The sequence below is a fragment of the Gavia stellata genome, chromosome 35, assembly GCF_030936135.1.
Source record: "Gavia stellata isolate bGavSte3 chromosome 35, bGavSte3.hap2, whole genome shotgun sequence".
NCBI classification, from domain to species: Eukaryota; Metazoa; Chordata; class Aves; order Gaviiformes; family Gaviidae; genus Gavia; species Gavia stellata.
In genome coordinates, this window is record NC_082628.1 from 1145940 (window position 1) to 1163131 (window position 17192).

General features: G+C 53.7%; 1 protein-coding gene across 1 annotated transcript; it reads left to right on the forward strand.

Moving 5' to 3' along the window:
• Positions 1-4339: 4339 nt before the first annotated feature.
• LOC132320350 (electroneutral sodium bicarbonate exchanger 1-like) lies at positions 4340-16239 on the forward strand. The gene is made up of 21 exons (XM_059832631.1): positions 4340-4387; positions 4607-4730; positions 5435-5538; positions 5976-6148; positions 6364-6524; positions 6629-6808; positions 6977-7065; positions 7198-7355; positions 7725-7812; positions 8318-8464; positions 8642-8733; positions 9242-9416; positions 9554-9687; positions 10305-10550; positions 10653-10758; positions 11112-11273; positions 11959-12072; positions 14064-14132; positions 14680-14853; positions 14953-15090; positions 16144-16239. The coding sequence occupies exons 1-21, from the start codon at positions 4340-4342 to the stop codon at positions 16237-16239; spliced, it is 2778 nt and encodes a 925-aa protein (XP_059688614.1).
• The last annotated feature ends 953 nt before the right edge of the window (positions 16240-17192 follow it).

Consider the following 17192-nt stretch of genomic DNA (forward strand, 5'->3'; position numbering starts at 1 on the left):
CAACTTGGATATCCCAAAGCAAAGCAGGGACAGGTAAAGCCCCACCAAGTGCCAGGACCCCCGGCAAGATTAGTTGGAAGGTGTTTGGCACAATTTTTTCCACTTGCATCTTTCTTGAGCGTCCCATAGAAAGCAGCAGTCAGCTTGGTGGGAAAATCACATCTACGGGCAGGGCTGCAGGAGGGGATCGCAGGGCTCTGCCTCCAAGCAGAGTGGCTGCACAACTCCCATCTGACCCCAAAAAGTCGCATCCTCAGTGACTTTAGGGTAGCTGGAGATCCTCATACGTAAAAACGAGGAGTTGCAGGCATGATCTGTACCAGCAGTGGCTTAGGAGCCCACTCCAAGGCTAAACGCCCGCAAGAGCCTTTGCACGGAGCTGTAGCTCTGCAGCTCTCAGGCTTGCCTCGCAAAACTCCTCATCCAGCAAAACCTGCCGTGCTTATGCTGAGCTTTGATTCTCGGGGCCCCGCTGTTCCTCTTGCTGATGCTAACGCACTTGGTGGCATCAGTTCCCGTAGTCACGGATTGCTCTGTGAAATATTTATTGCAGGACTGATCCTTGCGAGATTAATATCTCGGAGGAAGTGTTGAAAACGAGCGTGTGGAAGGCTCTCACTATGAACACAGAAACAGTCTGAATCCGGGGAGGAAAGAGGTAAAGGATTGCATGTGAACGTGACCGTGCTCCTCTGCAAGCGACGGCGCATGCCTACAGTTTTCCCGTGCTTCGGCAGGCAGTACCGAGCAAACGGCCCGTCCCTGGGAACAGGCAGCGAGGACCGTGGCATGCAAACCAGCTCGTCACTGCCGGGGTGGTCCCACGAACAGGGTTGAACCAGCAGCAGCCGGCAGGTCTTCCACTGATGGTGCTCTCCCTCTTTTTGTCTTTTTTCCCCCCAGTTTTGCTATTTAGGAGCCTCGGCTTTGAAGGGGAGGAGTGAGAACGTGACTCAGGGACGTGCCAACGCAGAGACGGGGAGATACCGCTGTTTTCCAGTTGGAGGATTCCCATTAAAGCCATGTCGATGTTTTCAGTTCTCCTTGGTGTGCTTCAGGCATTCAGTATCTCTAGACCAGCAAACTGAGGTGTACGTGCCAGTCAATGGGAGTTCGGTGTCGTGAAGTTCCCGTGTGTACGTGCGTGTGGTGGTGTGGGTTTGTAGTGGTAGAGGGACTGCTGCCGCTTTATCATTCAGTGCTGTTTTCCTTCCTTTTACCTCCCTGGCACTCTGTAGTTTTTTCTTCTCCCCTGTCCTTGCAAAGTCTCTTCTCTCCCAGGGTGGGATGAGCCGGGAGGAAAGCGGCAAGATGCCTTTTCCTTCTCCCTTCCCCTGCCGCTATGCAGGAAGAAGCTGTGAAGCAGAGATGGCTCTCGTGCTCTCTTGAGGTTTTGGGGCGGGGGGTCGTTGGGCTGTGGTGTCACCTCAGGCACATGCGGTCGAGTCGGCTGGCCGTGGAGCCTGGGAGGAGAGGACAAGCCAGAAGAAAAGGTCCCCTTGCAGCCCTGCATCTTGCTGTGGGCTCAGCACGTGCTCCAGGCTCTCGGCGTCTGCAACTGGTGCCTCGTGCCCAGCTGGGACGGGTGCACGAGCCCTCCTGCCATCGGCTTGTCCCATCCTCTGCGGGAGCCTGTTCGTGCATGAAGCCAACCCCAAATGCCAAGGGCAAGTTGTTGCTCCTTGCAAATGGGTGGGGAAAAGAAACTACAGAATTGCTCTGTAAGGAAGAAAGGGGTACATCCCCAAGCAGGGCCAAAATCAGACGGCTTTTACGGGATGGGGTTTTGCAAGCTGTAGGTTGACTTTTGCCAGTGTGGCATGGTGACTGTCGGAGGGGACAGCTGCTGTCCTGCAGCGCCGCGGGAGCGGTTCCCGAGAAAAGGGAGGCGGAAGCAGCTGAAGGAGTTGAAGCCTTAGGCCGCAAGAGCTGAGCAGCTCCGGGTATTCCAAAGTATTTTTCCAACCGTGTCCCCGCCTGGCCAGGGAAGTCAGTGGAGGAGGTGGTGCGTCTGGCTCCCTCTGTATAGTGTGCTGGAGGTGAGGAAAGGATTAAGGAAGAGAGAGGTCAGAGGAAGGAGGAGGGGAGTGTGTGTGGGGCTGTGCTGAGGGTGGGGTTTGGAGTAAGTGGAGGGAGAGGCTGGGGAAGAGCCCCAGGCCGGAGCTGGAAGCCAAGGGAAGGTGATGTCCCTCTGGGAGAATTAAGGGCTCGGCCTCCAGGTTGGACCTGGGGATGGGGTGCTGGGTGGTACAGGTATAATTGGGGGGCATGAGTGGGGGTAGGGGTCCCTCTCCGGAGGCAGCCAGCTCGAGCTGTCACCCGAGAACTCCTCAAAGAGGGATGGGAAACCATCCCTGGGACTCTGCCTTCTCAGCGGGATCCCAGGGTCGGCCCCTGTTAGGGTGGCCGGCGTGGGTAAATCCCTAAGAGTGGTGAAGGTGCCTTCCGAGTGCCGCTTGGTGTTGGAGGCGAAGCTTTGGGTGCTTTGGGATTCGTACGACTGCCATCTGCTCAGGAGGGAAGGATGGGGGGAGAAAAGGTGGTTTAATGCACATGGTGGCATCTGGCAGCCTCCCTGCAGGAGGTGGCCAGGGCAGGGGCTGTGTCCTGCAAAGTACTTCACTGTGTGGAGCATCCTCCAGAAAAGCCGTAATAAATCCATAGAAATAATTTTGGGTTTCAGGGGGTCTGCCAAGCCCGGCCAGGCTTGTTCCTGACATCAGGTATATGCACTATCCCGTCCCATATCATTTGCCCGACGTCTTGCTCGGCTGCGGTGGGTTCGTGCCTCCGCCCTGGTCCCTGCTTGCTGCTCCTGGGAGGGAGCGTGGTGCTGCCCCGAGGTTTCGCTCAACCTCCTCCAGCTCCAGGATGGAGAGCTGATGTTGAGGTTCACGGCAGAAGGTCCCCAAAGGCTTTTCCTGCCACGCAGCCGCCAGCGTGGAGTGGGGCTCAGCACCGTGCCCGAAGCATGGCCCCCTCCTGACTCTGCCCCGCCACGTCCCCGTGCAGCCCGTCTCTGGGCTGAGACAGCCGAGAAATCCTGGGGGGGACATGGCAATGTCCCTGCGTGGGCTGGTAGAGAGCCAGAAGGGAGCTCGTCTGGACAAATACAGAAGAACGAGGCACATTGTAATAGTGAGGCTGCCCAATCGTCACCCTTTATTTGCTGAAAACCAGACTGCTGGGTGCCTGTCAGCAAGCACTCATTACTCTGGTTTGATTTCTTCAGAGATTGGTAGTACAGAAGGGAGGAAAAGGCACTCACCTTCTGCAAAGAGAACCGTTCCCCGAAAAGTCGGACCTTCCTCCTTTGCTCCAGTGATTTCCGATTTCAGTTTTACAAGCAATTACTGCTTTCAGCCTCCCAACAAAAGCAGCTTCGAAGCAGCCAACCGGAGCTTTGTGCTTAGGAAATAGTGCTAAGCGGAACAACTCTGGCTGCTCCAAAACTCCAAAGTGAGCGATGCAAAGCTCGGCATCCCCTTGCCCAGCCCAGTTTTGACAATGTGATGTTTTGCAGGCACCTGTCAGCAGCGGAGAAGGACGGAGAGGGAAGGCAAAGCGTTTGCAAGTGCTGGTGCCCATGCTGGGATGGGATAAACTGCTTTCCGGAGGCTTCTCCCCTTCCTGCTCCATCCCATCCCAAGGCCACAGGTCCGCAACCCCACAGCTCTACGAAACCCTTAACTCCTCCAGCAATTTCCTCAACAAAATAAGCGCTCCGAGTCCATTTGAGTGGCCTAACCGGGACCGAGTGAGTTCTGAGCGGGGCCCTTTCCTTCGGTGGCATCTCCGCGCAAGGCTTGCCGCGATTTCGAGGATGCTGCAACAGAAGGGCCATGGGACGCTGAGAGCATCTTGCCGCAGAGACGGAGGTGCTCACTTGTCCTGTTTCCTCCTATGTTTCCTCCTAATGCGTATTTTGCCCCGTAAGGCGTATTTTCCCCAAGGCTTTGCACCTCTCTCGTATTTTGGCAGCTTGTGCTTTTAAATACACCCAAACGCTGCTTATGCCTTTTGGCCCAGCAGGATGCGGCATTTACACCCCTTTTCTCTATTCCGGCTAGTTTTTGCCCAAAACAGAGCTGGTTTCTCCCCATCCACTAAGTTTTCCAAGCGGGAAGAGTCCTGGGGTGCGTGGCTTTAAATAACTGCCTGGATACGCATCACCGATTGTGATGCCATGAACGGTCACTTGTTGTGTCTCTGGAGTTGGTGCACACTGGGTGCCACTGAGCTCCTCTCGGTGAGAGCTGTCCAGGTGTCCCGGGGGACTCTGGCCCCCTGATTGATCTGGAGGTTCAATTATCCCCCCAAACCGGTGACCGACGTGAGGATGAACCAGAACGGGGCTTACAAAATGACACTTCTGAAAGAGTTACAGGTAGCACAGCCGAAGGGCTGAGCATCCCCCAAACAGGGGGAAAACTCTCCCCGAAATCCCATTGGCATTTCCCTGGAGGGCAGAAGGATGGGCAGGGGGAGATGCTTTGCACTGGGGAGGGCTGCCAGGGGCAGGTTTAGCATCCCTGGTCGCAGCACGGAGGCAAAACGGTGTCTAAGAGAGAAGGAGACTTGCCGGCAGGACGCAAGGGAGCTCTAGACACCCAGCCCCAACTTTTACCTTCTTCTCATTGCTAAACAGAGGCATGACGAGGAGGCACTGATTGACCAGGGGAGAAGGAGCAACGGTGCCAAGATTCACTATGAGAAGGAGGAGTTGGAAGGTGAGTCTCTGCTGAGATGCTGGTAGAGGGGCCACCAGCCCGGCACCTTTTCCCGTTGCACAAAGTCCCTACAATGTCCCTCACTCGGTGTGACATCATGTGCAGCAAAACGTGCCATGCTTCTTAATAAAGCAGCACAGTTATTTTCACGTGTTTTAATATTACGGCTTTTCAACAGAGGGAAAAAGCCCCTGCGGAGGTCACGGTGTGAGCTTTAGCCATGGGGCTGGATAATTCACGGCTTGTTTACTCGCAGAGGCTGCTCCTGGCTTGGAGAGGTCTGGAGAATAATTGGACAGCTGCAGGCGCGAGGCTGTGCTTTTCTTCTTTTCTTCTGGAGTTCCTTATCATGGGACTGATTGGATCTTCTCTTGTCGCCTTGTGCCATACAAAGATTTTAAAAAGAATTCCCTTCTGTCACTGCTTAATGAGCAAGGCTGAGTGTTGGCCAGCCCAAGCTGGAATTTGAGAAGAGGTTGGATGCTTTCAGGGCACTTTTGGGGGAGCCATCACTTGTTGTTGCTCTGTTGTTGCAAAGTTCGAGTAAAACAGGCTTGGAAAAAAGGAGAGGTCTGTGACATTCAGGGATCCAGTGAAAACAAAATTGGTGTTTCCTCCTGGGACGGCTGCACTGATTTAACCGTGGTGTCTGCGTCATCCATCTCCCCAATATCGCGAGTGATGCAAATGCTGCTTTTTTGCAGGCCACCGGACCCTGTACGCCGGCGTGCAGATGCCGCTGGTGGGGCAATGCCACCGGCATCACCGACCCCACAAGCAGAAGCATCGGGAACAGGAGGAGGACTGTGCCCCGACGGAGCGGGGCTACCACTGTAAGTCCCGCCACCACGTTCACTAAACTCCTTGGGGCTACATGGGCGCTGGGGTCTTCTGCAAGCAGGTCCATGTGGCTAGTTTGAGTGACTTGCTGTTCTTCCGAGGGAAAGTGGCATTATTTAACAAGACCATCTTTTTCAAAACTTTCATCTTTTTTTTTTTGAGGTAGTTAAATGTATAATGGATTTAGGCTCATCTTCCTTAGCGGGATGCCTGCTTTAAAAATGGAAATGTGGGTAAGGAAAGCTGCCCATCCTTGTGCAGGGGTGGAATAGATGCTTCTCCTTCTCCGTGGCTCTGTGCAAGCCCCAACAGAGCCAGGGGAGAGGGGCCGGCCCAATATTTGTGGCTGAACTGGTGCCGATCTGATGCCCGCTTTGCATGTGAGCGTGATGGGCCATATTCGAGCGTGGTAACGGGACGGGTCTCTGTGTTCTGCCCCCAGGCACCCCGTCCCAGCGGGTGCAGTTCATCCTCAGGACCAAGGAGGACGAGCAGCATGTCCCTCACGCCTTGTTCACCGAGCTGGATGAGATCTGCGTGAAAGAGGGCGAAGATGCCGAGTGGAAGGAAACGGCAAGGTAAATCCCTGCTGCTGGCTGCAGTGGGAGAGGAGTTCCTGTGCGCCGGCAGAGCCCGCGGGCTCTGTTTTCCACTCCTCAGGACGCGAAGCTTTTGCAGCTGCAGGTGCTGATGCGAGGAGCCGTCTCCCCTTGCTACCTGTAGCTCTGTTAAAGGGGTTGGAGAGCTGGGGCTGTTTCCTTGCAATGGGGCTGACCACACCTGATGTCCACAGGTGGCTGAAGTTTGAGGAGGATGTGGAAGACGGCGGCGAGCGCTGGAGCAAGCCCTATGTGGCCACGCTGTCCTTGCACAGCCTCTTTGAGCTGAGGAGCTGCATCATCAATGGCACGGTGCTGCTGGACATTAGTGCCAACAGCATCGAAGAGATCGCAGGTACTGTGGGTGCCGCGTCCCTCCGGGAACGGTCGAGCTTGGCTCGCCGCTGTGCCCTTCCTTCCCAGATCAAACCCTGCCTCATTTTCCTGTGCCATGCTCAGATCTGATCCTGGGCCAGCAAGAACAGCTCACGGAGTTTGACGAGCGCACGCGGGCAAAAATTGGAGAAGTTCTTTTGAAGAAGCACCACCATCAGAACGAGAAGAAAAGAAACAACCTTCTCCGCTCGTTTGCTGATGTGAGCAAGAAGGGGTCGGACCTGCACCTCCTCGACAAGCCAGGTGAGGGTTCCTGCAGGGCTTTGGCACCCGGTGAAGGTTTCTGTAGGGCTTTGGCAGCAGATGAGGGTTTCTGCAGGGCTTTGGCCCCATTAGGTTTGTCCTAGCAAAGGAGAAGCATCCCAATTGCTCCTTGTCCGTCTTTCTGAGTGTCTTTCTTTTTTCTACCAGCTCAAACACTTACCCCTCATCCTTCTCCCACCACTGTGGAAGCTAAAAATGGGGTGAACCATGAGACCAGCACAACGGATTTAAGCAAGGTGAGACACTCATAGCTTTCTTAGGCCTTCAGGGCCGAATTTGCTGTTGCAACCTTGGCTGCAGAGGGAGCTGCAGGGTGCTGTGGGCTTTGCTTTTGGGGTAATTGCCTGAAAATGGCTTGTTGTGCCCAGGCGGAGCTGCACTTCATGAAGAAAATTCCCAGCGGGGCTGAAGCGTCCAACGTGCTCGTAGGAGAGCTGGATTTCCTTCGCCAGCCCATCGTGGCATTTGTCCGCCTGACCCCGGCTGTCCTCCTCTCGGGCATGACGGAAGTTCCCATCCCAACAAGGTCTGAACGAGAAGCACAAAGTTTTTATTTCAAACCCCCCCAACAAAGCATCAGATGGCATGCATCAGTTTGGCATCCCAAGGGAACAAGGCCAGCGGGAGCCAGCACGTTTCTGCCAGCCACGTCTCCTTGCCTTCATTTCCCCCTTCCCTGCTGTAGCTTTTAAACCCATTGGCCAACGTGAATGAGAGTTGGCCCCAAAATGAAATTTGCGATGGGTTTTGATGAATTTCCAATTCATCACCGGAGTCGGTGAGCCTCCGTGTCCCCTCTCGAGCCGTGCTCTGGGCTGGGAGCTGCCAGGGATTTCCTTGGGTGCTCTTTGAGCCATGACACGTTCGTCTCTCTCCTTTTGTTTGTCTCACCCAGGTTCCTGTTTGTTTTGCTTGGACCAGAAGGAAAAGCCCATCAGTACCATGAGATCGGCAGGTCCATGGCTACTATCATGACGGATGAGGTGCGACGTGAGAAGGGATATCTCTGGGTCATTTTTGGCTTTCTTCACCTCTCCCTGTCTCTGTAGTAGTGAGGAAGAGCGTTTGCTGTCCCCGCTGCCGGCAGCTCTCCAAATAGCCCACCCTTCGTTCGCACCCCAAAGCAAACACGCACGTTTGCATCCCCCCACATCCTGGAGGCTGAAATCCCACCCGGGGTGCATCCTGCACCTCGTCCTTCTCCCCGGGGTCCCCAGCACGCTGTCCCCAGTGGTGGCATTGCCAGGGCCAGTAAAACTTGTCCTCTTTAAGCAACAGGCTGCGGTGTGCCATGGGGGATGGGGGGCCTCGTGGAGGAGAGGATTACAAGGAACACGATGGACAGATTTTTCCTTTTGGGGGAATACTTCCTGCCATTGCCAGCAGGAAATTTGGGGGGAATTATCTTGCGTTTAGCCAAGTGCTTATTGCACTGCTTAGGGCATGTGAGATGGGTTGTCCTCTGAGCAGGTTGTCTCCTACGGGCAGGTTTTCCATGACGTCGCCTATAAAGCCAAGAACCGGGCTGACCTCGTGGCCGGCATCGATGAGTTTCTGGATCAGGTCACGGTCTTGCCGCCTGGAGAGTGGGATCCATCGATCCGAATCGAGCCCCCGAAAAACGTCCCTTCGCAGGTGGGTGCTGCGGTGGAGGGAGGTGCGAGGGGGACGGGCAGGACGGCAGGCAGCTGGGGATGCTGTTCAGGGCTCCAGATTCACCAGGTCCCTGTTTGACACAGTCACATGGCCAGACCAGAAGCAAAACAAGCCAGTGGTTACAAATAGCTGTCTTTCTTATTTCCATTTGAACAGGAAAAAAGGAAGATGCCAGGAGCTCTCGATGACAGTGCTTCTGACAGTGAGCCAGAGAAGCACAGCGGTCCTGAACTGGAGCGGACGGGAAGGTGCAAGCTTTGATAGTTTGGGGTGTTTTTTTTCTGCTTGCCTCCCAAATCTGAGCATGCACCTTGCCTTTGAGCAGGTTTTTGGGGTTTTTTGGTTCAGTGAAGGGGCTCCACATGCCCAGCTGGGTCCCTGGGCTGGGCAGGTGGGAGATGTGGGCAGCTGGGCTCAGCCACAGCATCAGTGCACACAGGTTTTCTTGATTTGGGGTGGAAGCAGATGTGCAAATACCTCCAGGTAGAGCTCTGCTGCTTCTCAGAGCAAGGGAGTGTTGCAGTAAGAGGGGATGGGCTCTCAGGTTAGGTCTTGTTTTTTCTTTTTTCTTCTTTTTATTTTTGTTGTTGGAGGGCATTTTGGCGTGCCTCAGCTTCTAGTGGGTGTAAAAAGGGAGAAGGAGACGGCTTCTTTTCAGCACTGAAAATTACTCCATGCTTGTGATTGCCCTTCTGCAGCCAAGAAAAGTCCATGTGGTCTTGCAGGAGAACTGTCTCTATTTTGTCCTTCTTCCAGGCTCTTTGGAGGTTTGATCCTGGATGTGAAGCGAAAAGCCCCGTGGTTCTGGAGCGACTTTCGGGATGGTCTGAGGCTGCAGTGTCTGGCGTCCTTCCTCTTCCTCTACTGTGCCTGCATGTCCCCTGTCATCACCTTCGGGGGACTGCTGGGGGAGGCGACCGATGGCCACATAGTGAGCAGCTCTCTCTGTTGGGTGGCACGGGGGAGGATAAAACTCATGCAAAAGTCCTTGCTGCAGTGAGTTTGCTCTGGGTTTTTTTTCCCCCCTAATGCTTTCTGTACTCACTGCTGCCTCTCTTCCCCGGACAGAGTGCCATGGAGTCGCTGCTGGGCGCCTCCATGACCGGCGTGGTGTTTTCCCTCTTTGCTGGCCAACCTCTCACCATCCTCGGCAGCACCGGACCCGTGCTCGTCTTTGAGAAGATCCTCTACAAATTCTGCAAGTAAGGCTGGTTGCTGCGGCCGGGTGCTGTGAGAGCCTTCAGAAGGCAGCGGGGATGGAGAAAAGATGTTTGTCTTTCATTTCTCTCAGCGGCAGTTGTTCGATTGAAGTTGTCTTGTGTGTCACAGATGCTGCACGCTGCTGCTTTAGTATGCGATGGTGCGAGAGCCCTGGCTCTCTGAAGGATGGATGGGGTCATTTGGGGGTTTTAGGCTTAAAGCGAAGCAGCTGGAGGAGGAGAAACCACAAGGATGTGGATGCCCAAGATGGGCTGCACAAGGAAGAGGAGACAAATCACTCTGGTTTGGGAATGGGGGAAGATTTGCTTCCCTCTGAGTACAAAACAAGGCACTTCTTAGCCTGATTGTTGCTGGAAGTGGAAATACAGTTTGCTCAGGTAGCCAAATAGTCTACTGCTGAAATGTTGTGAGTTTGGATGATTTCATTGAAAAAGTAGGAGTTTTTCATGTGAAATGGGTATTTTCCATGACAGTCCTTCTGCTGTGATGACTTCGATGTGAGATGAACCACCCTTATTGCAATTTAAATTTATCATTAAGCCCCAACTTGGAGCCTCTTGCTGGCCTTTCCACCCTTGGTTTTATTTTGGTTTCCCAGGGAGTACACGCTCTCCTATCTCTCTCTGCGGGCATGCATCGGGCTGTGGACCGCCTTCTTCTGCATCGTGCTGGTGGCCACCGACGCCAGCTCTTTGGTGTGCTACATCACCCGCTTCACCGAAGAAGCCTTCGCCTCCCTCATCTGCCTCATCTTCATCTACGAGGCTCTAGAGAAGCTGAGTCACCTGCGGGAGACCTACCCTGTGCACATGCACAGCCAGCTCGACTTCCTCACCATCGACTAGTGGGTTTTTTCCTCCTAAAACGCCCCTGCCCCTTGGCAGGAGCTCAGGGCTGCACCTGCATCGCCTCTCCCTTACCCGTGTCTTGGCTTCTCTCCTCCCAGCTGTAAGTGTGAGGCACCGACGCATCCCAGCAATGAAACCCTGCGTTTCTGGGAGAGCAACAAGATCAACGTGTCTGGCATCGCCTGGGAAAACCTCACGGTGACCGTAAGTGCCCCAAGCCACTGCTTCCTCGTGCCGCGGCCACGGGGTCCAGGGGCATTCGCGTGGTGCGCAAGTCGGAGCCCTTCAGGTGGTGATGGGCTTCCAGCTGTGCTAGTGCTGCTCTGAAAAGTCATTGCTTACATCTAATGGGTGGTTTTAACCCGCTTGGTCCTGGGAAGGAGAGTCCACCTTGTCCAGTCCACCTTGTGCCCAACATCGTGGGTAATAACTGTCTGCCTCCTCAACGCGGTGGCAGGACAATATTTCTGACCGGCAGCAGAAATAACCCCCTCGTTATGCAAGGTTTCCTTGCCGCACGTGCACTGCCTTTGTGTCCTGATGCTCTGTTTCTCCAGGAATGTCGGTATTTGCATGGAGAGTTTCAAGGACCTGCCTGTGGACCCAATGGCCCCTACACGCCTGACGTCCTCTTCTGGTGCTGCATCCTCTTCTTCTCCACCTTTGTGCTGTCGAGCTTACTGAAGAAGTTTAAGACCAGCCGATACTTCCCAACCAGAGTAGGTAGAAGACGGTGGCCAGCAGCAGTCTCCACGCTCATTTCCCAAAATGGCTTTCCTGGAGCACTAAGCAGTATTTGCCACCACTCGGTCGAGCTGGGAAACGTTGACCTTGAAGGCCAAGCTCTCCATCAGCGTGGACGTCCCTCACTCATTTCCATGAGCACAAAAGGATCGTAGCATTTCCCACCTGCCTGGCGACCTGTCCTGGAGCCATCTCTTGCTCAGGCAGTGGGAAATCAGGTCTTCCACAGTTACTTTTTTTCACCTTCTGTGCATTATGTGCTCAAGGGGAAGGCTGATTCAGCTGAGGAGCTGCCATAGCAAACGACACTATTTCTTCCTTTTGAGGAGCAAATGATGCCTCAGTGCCTTATTCCCGTTTTAGCTGTGAGCGTGGCTGTCGTGGCAGACATCTGCTTCCTTCTTTTGTAATTTTATTTTTTTTTTTAAGGTTTCAACTAAGACAACCCTTTTCCACCTAATTAAACATTTTGTATTGCCTGGCACCAGATCTCACAGGCACAAACACAGCAACGGTATCTAACCAAGGGATTGGGCTGCATGTCCTCAGCATGGAGGGGTTTTGTTAACCGGTCTTAATGGCGTTGACGTCCCTCACTTTTCCATGTCATGTTGTGGCCCCCTTTGCGACGCCCCCTTCAGCTCTGGTTTCTTGCCCCAGGTACGGTCCACAGTAAGCGACTTTGCTGTTTTCCTCACCATCGTCGTCATGGTGCTCATGGACTTCATGATTGGGATCCCATCACCGAAGCTCCACGTCCCCCATATGTTCAAGGTAACGGGGTGTTTTGGCAGGGAGCTGGTTTCAGCCCTTGGGGATGCCACAAGGTGATGCCGGGGCAGGACAGGGCTGAGTCCGGAGGAGATGCTGGTGGTGCGACCATCTCCTCTTCTGCCTCCAAGCGCATTGTTTCCTTCGGGAAAGGAGAAGACAGCCCCAAAACTAGATACCTCCAGGAGAAGTATCTGTAGGTGCTTGCAAAGAGGGCACCGGCAGTGCTGAACCCCAGGGTGACGTGAAGCCAGGGCTGGGAGGTGCTCTGACATGGGAATGGAGGGGAAAAGCAAAGCCAGTGAGGTGGCTGGGCTGGGAGATGATGCTGATGTGTGTGCTTTGTTGCAGCCTACCAGAGACGACCGCGGGTGGTTCATCAGCCCCGTAGGACCCAACCCTTGGTGGACGGTGTTGGCTGCGCTCATCCCAGCTCTGCTCTGCACCATCTTGATCTTCATGGACCAGCAGATCACTGCTGTTATTGTGAACAGGAAGGAGCACAGGCTGAAGGTAAGGGGCTGCAAGAGATGAGCCCATCCCCAACCCACTCCGGGCTGCAGGCACGGGGAGAAGCTCCTATTCCAAATGCTTTGGGAAGGCATTGGTTTGGGAAAACGTCAGGCTGCGTGGCAGGATGCTCTCCTGCATTAATGATGACACAGGGAGCAAACGACAGGGAGTTCAGATGAGCAGCCTTTCAGAGGAGCAAATTAATCTTGGAGCAATAGAGAAGCGTGGTTTTGTTTTAAAATGTCAGCAGTGGATGGGGGATCGAATTGTGTTGACGCGCTGCCAGGGATAACTCAGAGTCACATCCTACTTGCAAGTGGTGGAAATTTCTTTATGAAGGAAAAAACCCGGTCTCTTTTTTTCTTTTGAGAAGTAGCTATCGCACAACCAAATCCACTTTGTCTGAACTCCTGCCACCTTTTCATGCAAGGGGCTTGCACAAAGAGCAGATACCTCCTTATTTGTTTCCGAGGCGTGTTTTAAATTCTCAAGAAGTTGACTTGCGCTCTAGCGGGGTTTGAGCCTGACTTGCGACGTTGTCCTTGCTCTTGTGCTGTGGGACGCTCATCTCCTTGTTTTGCTTCCCGCAGAAAGGATGTGGGTACCACCTGGACCTTTTCATGGTGGCCGTGATGCTCGGGGTGTGCTCCGTGATGGGGCTGCCCTGGTTTGTGGCTGCCACCGTCCTGTCCATCACCCACGTGAATAGCCTCAAAGTCGAGTCTGAGTGCGCAGCTCCAGGAGAACAACCCAAGTTTCTGGGGATACGAGAGCAGAGAGTCACTGGCTCCATGATCTTTGTGCTCATGGGCTGCTCTGTCTTCTTCACTTCTGTGTTAAAGGTAAGAGGAAAATGCAAAACACCCAACAGCCACGAGCTTTTTGGAGGTTACCCAAAACCAGTCCCCTCTCTCCAGGCCCGAGCAGCTGTGGAGCGGAGGAGGAGGTGATCCCAAACCTTGGGGCTTGACCCACAGTGGGAAGCAGCCTCCTCGCTTACGCTTTCCAGCCGTTCAGCACGTTATCGATGGCAATTTGCTCCCCCAAATGCCTCAGCACAGCCGTTCCAGTAGCTAAACACACTGAAATCATCTCCATGGGCTTCCTTGCGTGTTCCTCCCACAAGATAATCTCCTCGCTAGGCTAAGAGGAGGCACGTCGCTTTTGCTTGTTGCTACAAGAATAAGGAGAAAGGTTTTTCTACCGTCACAGAACGTGGCATATGGTAGCATGGTCGCCTGTTTTCCTCCAACCTTTCTGGAAGATAGGATTCTGCTGATGAAAGATAACTCCAACGGTCAGCCTAAAGCAGAGCGTTAGCTCACTCGCAGGCACAAAAGCTCTGCTGGTTAAAATCCGACACGTCTCTAACCCTGTGGAAACTGGAAAGCTGTAGGCAATTTGAGGCAGTGCCTGTAGAAGAGAGTGGTACTACTGAAAATGCAATTTAAAAAAATAAATGATTGCATTCTTTCTTTCAGTTTATACCAATGCCTGTGCTTTACGGCGTCTTTCTCTACATGGGCGTGTCGTCGCTCGGAGAAATTCAGGTACGGACTTTTTTACAGCGTGCAGCATGTCCGCTGCCTGGTATTTCATCTCCGTAGAAGCAGGAAAAAAGCAGCGGCATGGGAAAAAAACCTCTCGGAAAGCAAGCAATGAAAATATTTTGTGTACGAAAAAGATTGGAGGAGGCACAGGAGGTCTATAGGGCTGGGAGGACCGGGCAAGTTGAGCGCTCCCTGTTTAAACACAGGTTAGGGCAGGCCAGTGTTTGGTTAGGTGAAAATGGGGGAGTTGAGTGCACAGGGAAGGCAATTTCTACCACTGGTGGAAATCCTTGCTGGGGGATTCAGTGGGCCAAGACAAGCTAATCATAGAATAACGTGGCATAATTGCACGTGGGTGGGCAGCTCTCACGGGCAAGCTGGTTTCTAGCTGGAGCGAAGGGAAAATGGGTGCTGCTCCCAGGAGGAGCATAGTGGGATCCACGGTTTCTCATGGCGAGCGAGATCCTGAAAACTCCCTCCACGTCTCAAGAGGGCCAGAAGCTTTCCGCAGTCCCAAGGTGGCAACTTTTCCACTTTGACTTTGCAGTTCTTCGATCGCTTGAAGCTGTTTTGGATGCCGGCGAAACACCAGCCGGATTTCATCTACCTGCGGCACGTCCCCTTGCGAAAGGTGCACTTCTTCACCGTGATCCAGCTGATCTGCCTCGTCCTGCTCTGGGCCATCAAGGTGTCCCGTGCCGCCATCGTCTTTCCCATGATGGTAAGAGGCGGTGCCGCTCGGCACAGGGATGTTTGCCGCGTTGGAGTGAGATGTAGCACCACCTCTGGCCTCACCGCATCTTCCCTCTATTTCGTGCAGGTTTTGGCTCTTGTATTTGTCCGGAAAGCCATGGATTTCTGCTTCTCAAAGCGAGAGCTCAGCTTCCTGGATGACCTTATGCCAGAGAGCAAGAAGAAGAAGTTGGACGGTGCCAAAAACGAAGCCAATGAAGAAGAGGTAACGCTTGCTGGGCGCTCGGGGCTGGACATCTCCCTCGGGCTGTGAGATTGCCTGTTTCTAGCACAGCTTGTCTTTACATGTTGGGGCAAGATCAGAACTCAAAAGAAACAGATCCTAATAGCCTGGATCCCACATCTTAACCTTTTTTTTCCCTGAATGAGCAGTGAGCTTAACACTTGAATAGAGGTATAATTTTTTAAATGAGTCATTTATAATAACAGATGATGATGATGATGATGGAAAGATTGGCTCGTAACAGTGTTTTTAACCCCCCCCCAAAAAAATTCAGAGTGAAAGGTCTTTACCCTGCTGCGCTAATAGCTAAAGGTGCCACGAGTCAGAAGGAGAGGGCAGCATGCAATGTTTTTGCTGGGTGTTCAGGTTTTTTCCACTTGGATCCAAGACAGAGAACTTGATTTGTCCCTTTTTTCCGTCAGGAGTCCCCGAAAATGATGGAAGCTGCTGCTGCTGCCGGTTCAGTTCTGCTGAAACTGGGCAAGACCAGCAACTTGGATATCCCAAAGCAAAGCAGGGACAGGTAAAGCCCCACCAAGTGCCAGGACCCCCGGCAAGATTAGTTGGAAGGTGTTTGGCACAGTTTTTTCCACTTGCATCTTTCTTGAGCGTCCCATAGAAAGCAGCAGTCAGCTTGGTGGGAAAATCACATCTACGGGCAGGGCTGCAGGAGGGGATCGCAGGGCTCTGCCTCCAAGCAGAGTGGCTGCACAACTCCCATCTGACCCCAAAAAGTCGCATCCTCAGTGACTTTAGGGTAGCTGGAGATCCTCATACGTAAAAACGAGGAGTTGCAGGCATGATCTGTACCAGCAGTGGCTTAGGAGCCCACTCCAAGGCTAAACGCCCGCAAGAGCCTTTGCACGGAGCTGTAGCTCTGCAGCTCTCAGGCTTGCCTCGCAAAACTCCTCATCCAGCAAAACCTCCCGTGCTTATGCTGAGCTTGGATTCTCGGGGCCCCGCTGTTCCTCTTGCTGATGCTAACGCACTTGGTGGCATCAGTTCCCGTAGTCACGGATTGCTCTGTAAAATATTTATTGCAGGACTGATCCTTGCGAGATTAATATCTCGGAGGAAGTGTTGAAAACGAGCGTGTGGAAGGCTCTCACTATGAACACAGAAACAGTCTGAATCCGGGGAGGAAAGAGGTAAAGGATTGCATGTGAACGTGACCGTGCTCCTCTGCAAGCGACGGCGCATGCCTACAGTTTTCCCGTGCTTCGGCAGGCAGTACCGAGCAAACGGCCCGTCCCTGGGAACAGGCAGCGAGGACCGTGGCATGCAAACCAGCTTGTCACTGCCAGGGTGGTCCCACGAACAGGGTTGAACCAGCAGCAGCCGGCAGGTCTTCCACTGATGGTGCTCTCCCTCTTTTTGTCTTTTTTCCCCCCAGTTTTGCTATTTAGGAGCCTCGGCTTTGAAGGGGAGGAGTGAGAACGTGACTCAGGGACGTGCCAACGCAGAGACGGGGAGATACCGCTGTTTTCCAGTTGGAGGATTCCCATTAAAGCCATGTCGATGTTTTCAGTTCTCCTTGGTGTGCTTCAGGCATTCAGTATCTCTAGACCAGCAAACTGAGGTGTACGTGCCAGTCAATGGGAGTTCGGTGTCGTGAAGTTCCCGTGTGTACGTGCGTGTGGTGGTGTGGGTTTGTAGTGGTAGAGGGACTGCTGCCGCTTTATCATTCAGTGCTGTTTTCCTTCCTTTTACCTCCCTGGCACTCTGTAGTTTTTTCTTCTCCCCTGTCCTTGCAAAGTCTCTTCTCTCCCAGGGTGGGATGAGCCGGGAGGAAAGCGGCAAGATGCCTTTTCCTTCTCCCTTCCCCTGCCGCTATGCAGGAAGAAGCTGTGAAGCAGAGATGGCTCTTGTGCTCTCTTGAGGTTTTGGGGCGGGGGGTCGTTGGGCTGTGGTGTCACCTCAGGCAGATGCGGTCGAGTCGGCTGGCCGTGGAGCCTGGGAGGAGAGGACAAGCCAGAAGAAAAGGTCCCCTTGCAGCCCTGCATCTTGCTGTGGGCTCAGCACGTGCTCCAGGCTCTCGGCGTCTGCAACTGGTGCCTCGTGCCCAGCTGGGACGGGTGCACGAG

What these genes read in the sequence shown, in the direction of transcription:
- LOC132320350 (XM_059832631.1), top strand. Translation starts at nt 4,340, where the DNA reads ATGAACCAGAACGGGGCTTACAAAATGACACTTCTGAAAGAGTTACAG. An exon ending in GAAGTTCCCATCCCAACAAG is followed by an intron (nt 7,356 to 7,724) that starts GTCTGAACGAGA and finishes TGTCTCACCCAG; the next exon opens with GTTCCTGTTTGTTTTGCTTG. An exon ending in GAACTGGAGCGGACGGGAAG is followed by an intron (nt 8,734 to 9,241) that starts GTGCAAGCTTTG and finishes TCCTTCTTCCAG; the next exon opens with GCTCTTTGGAGGTTTGATCC.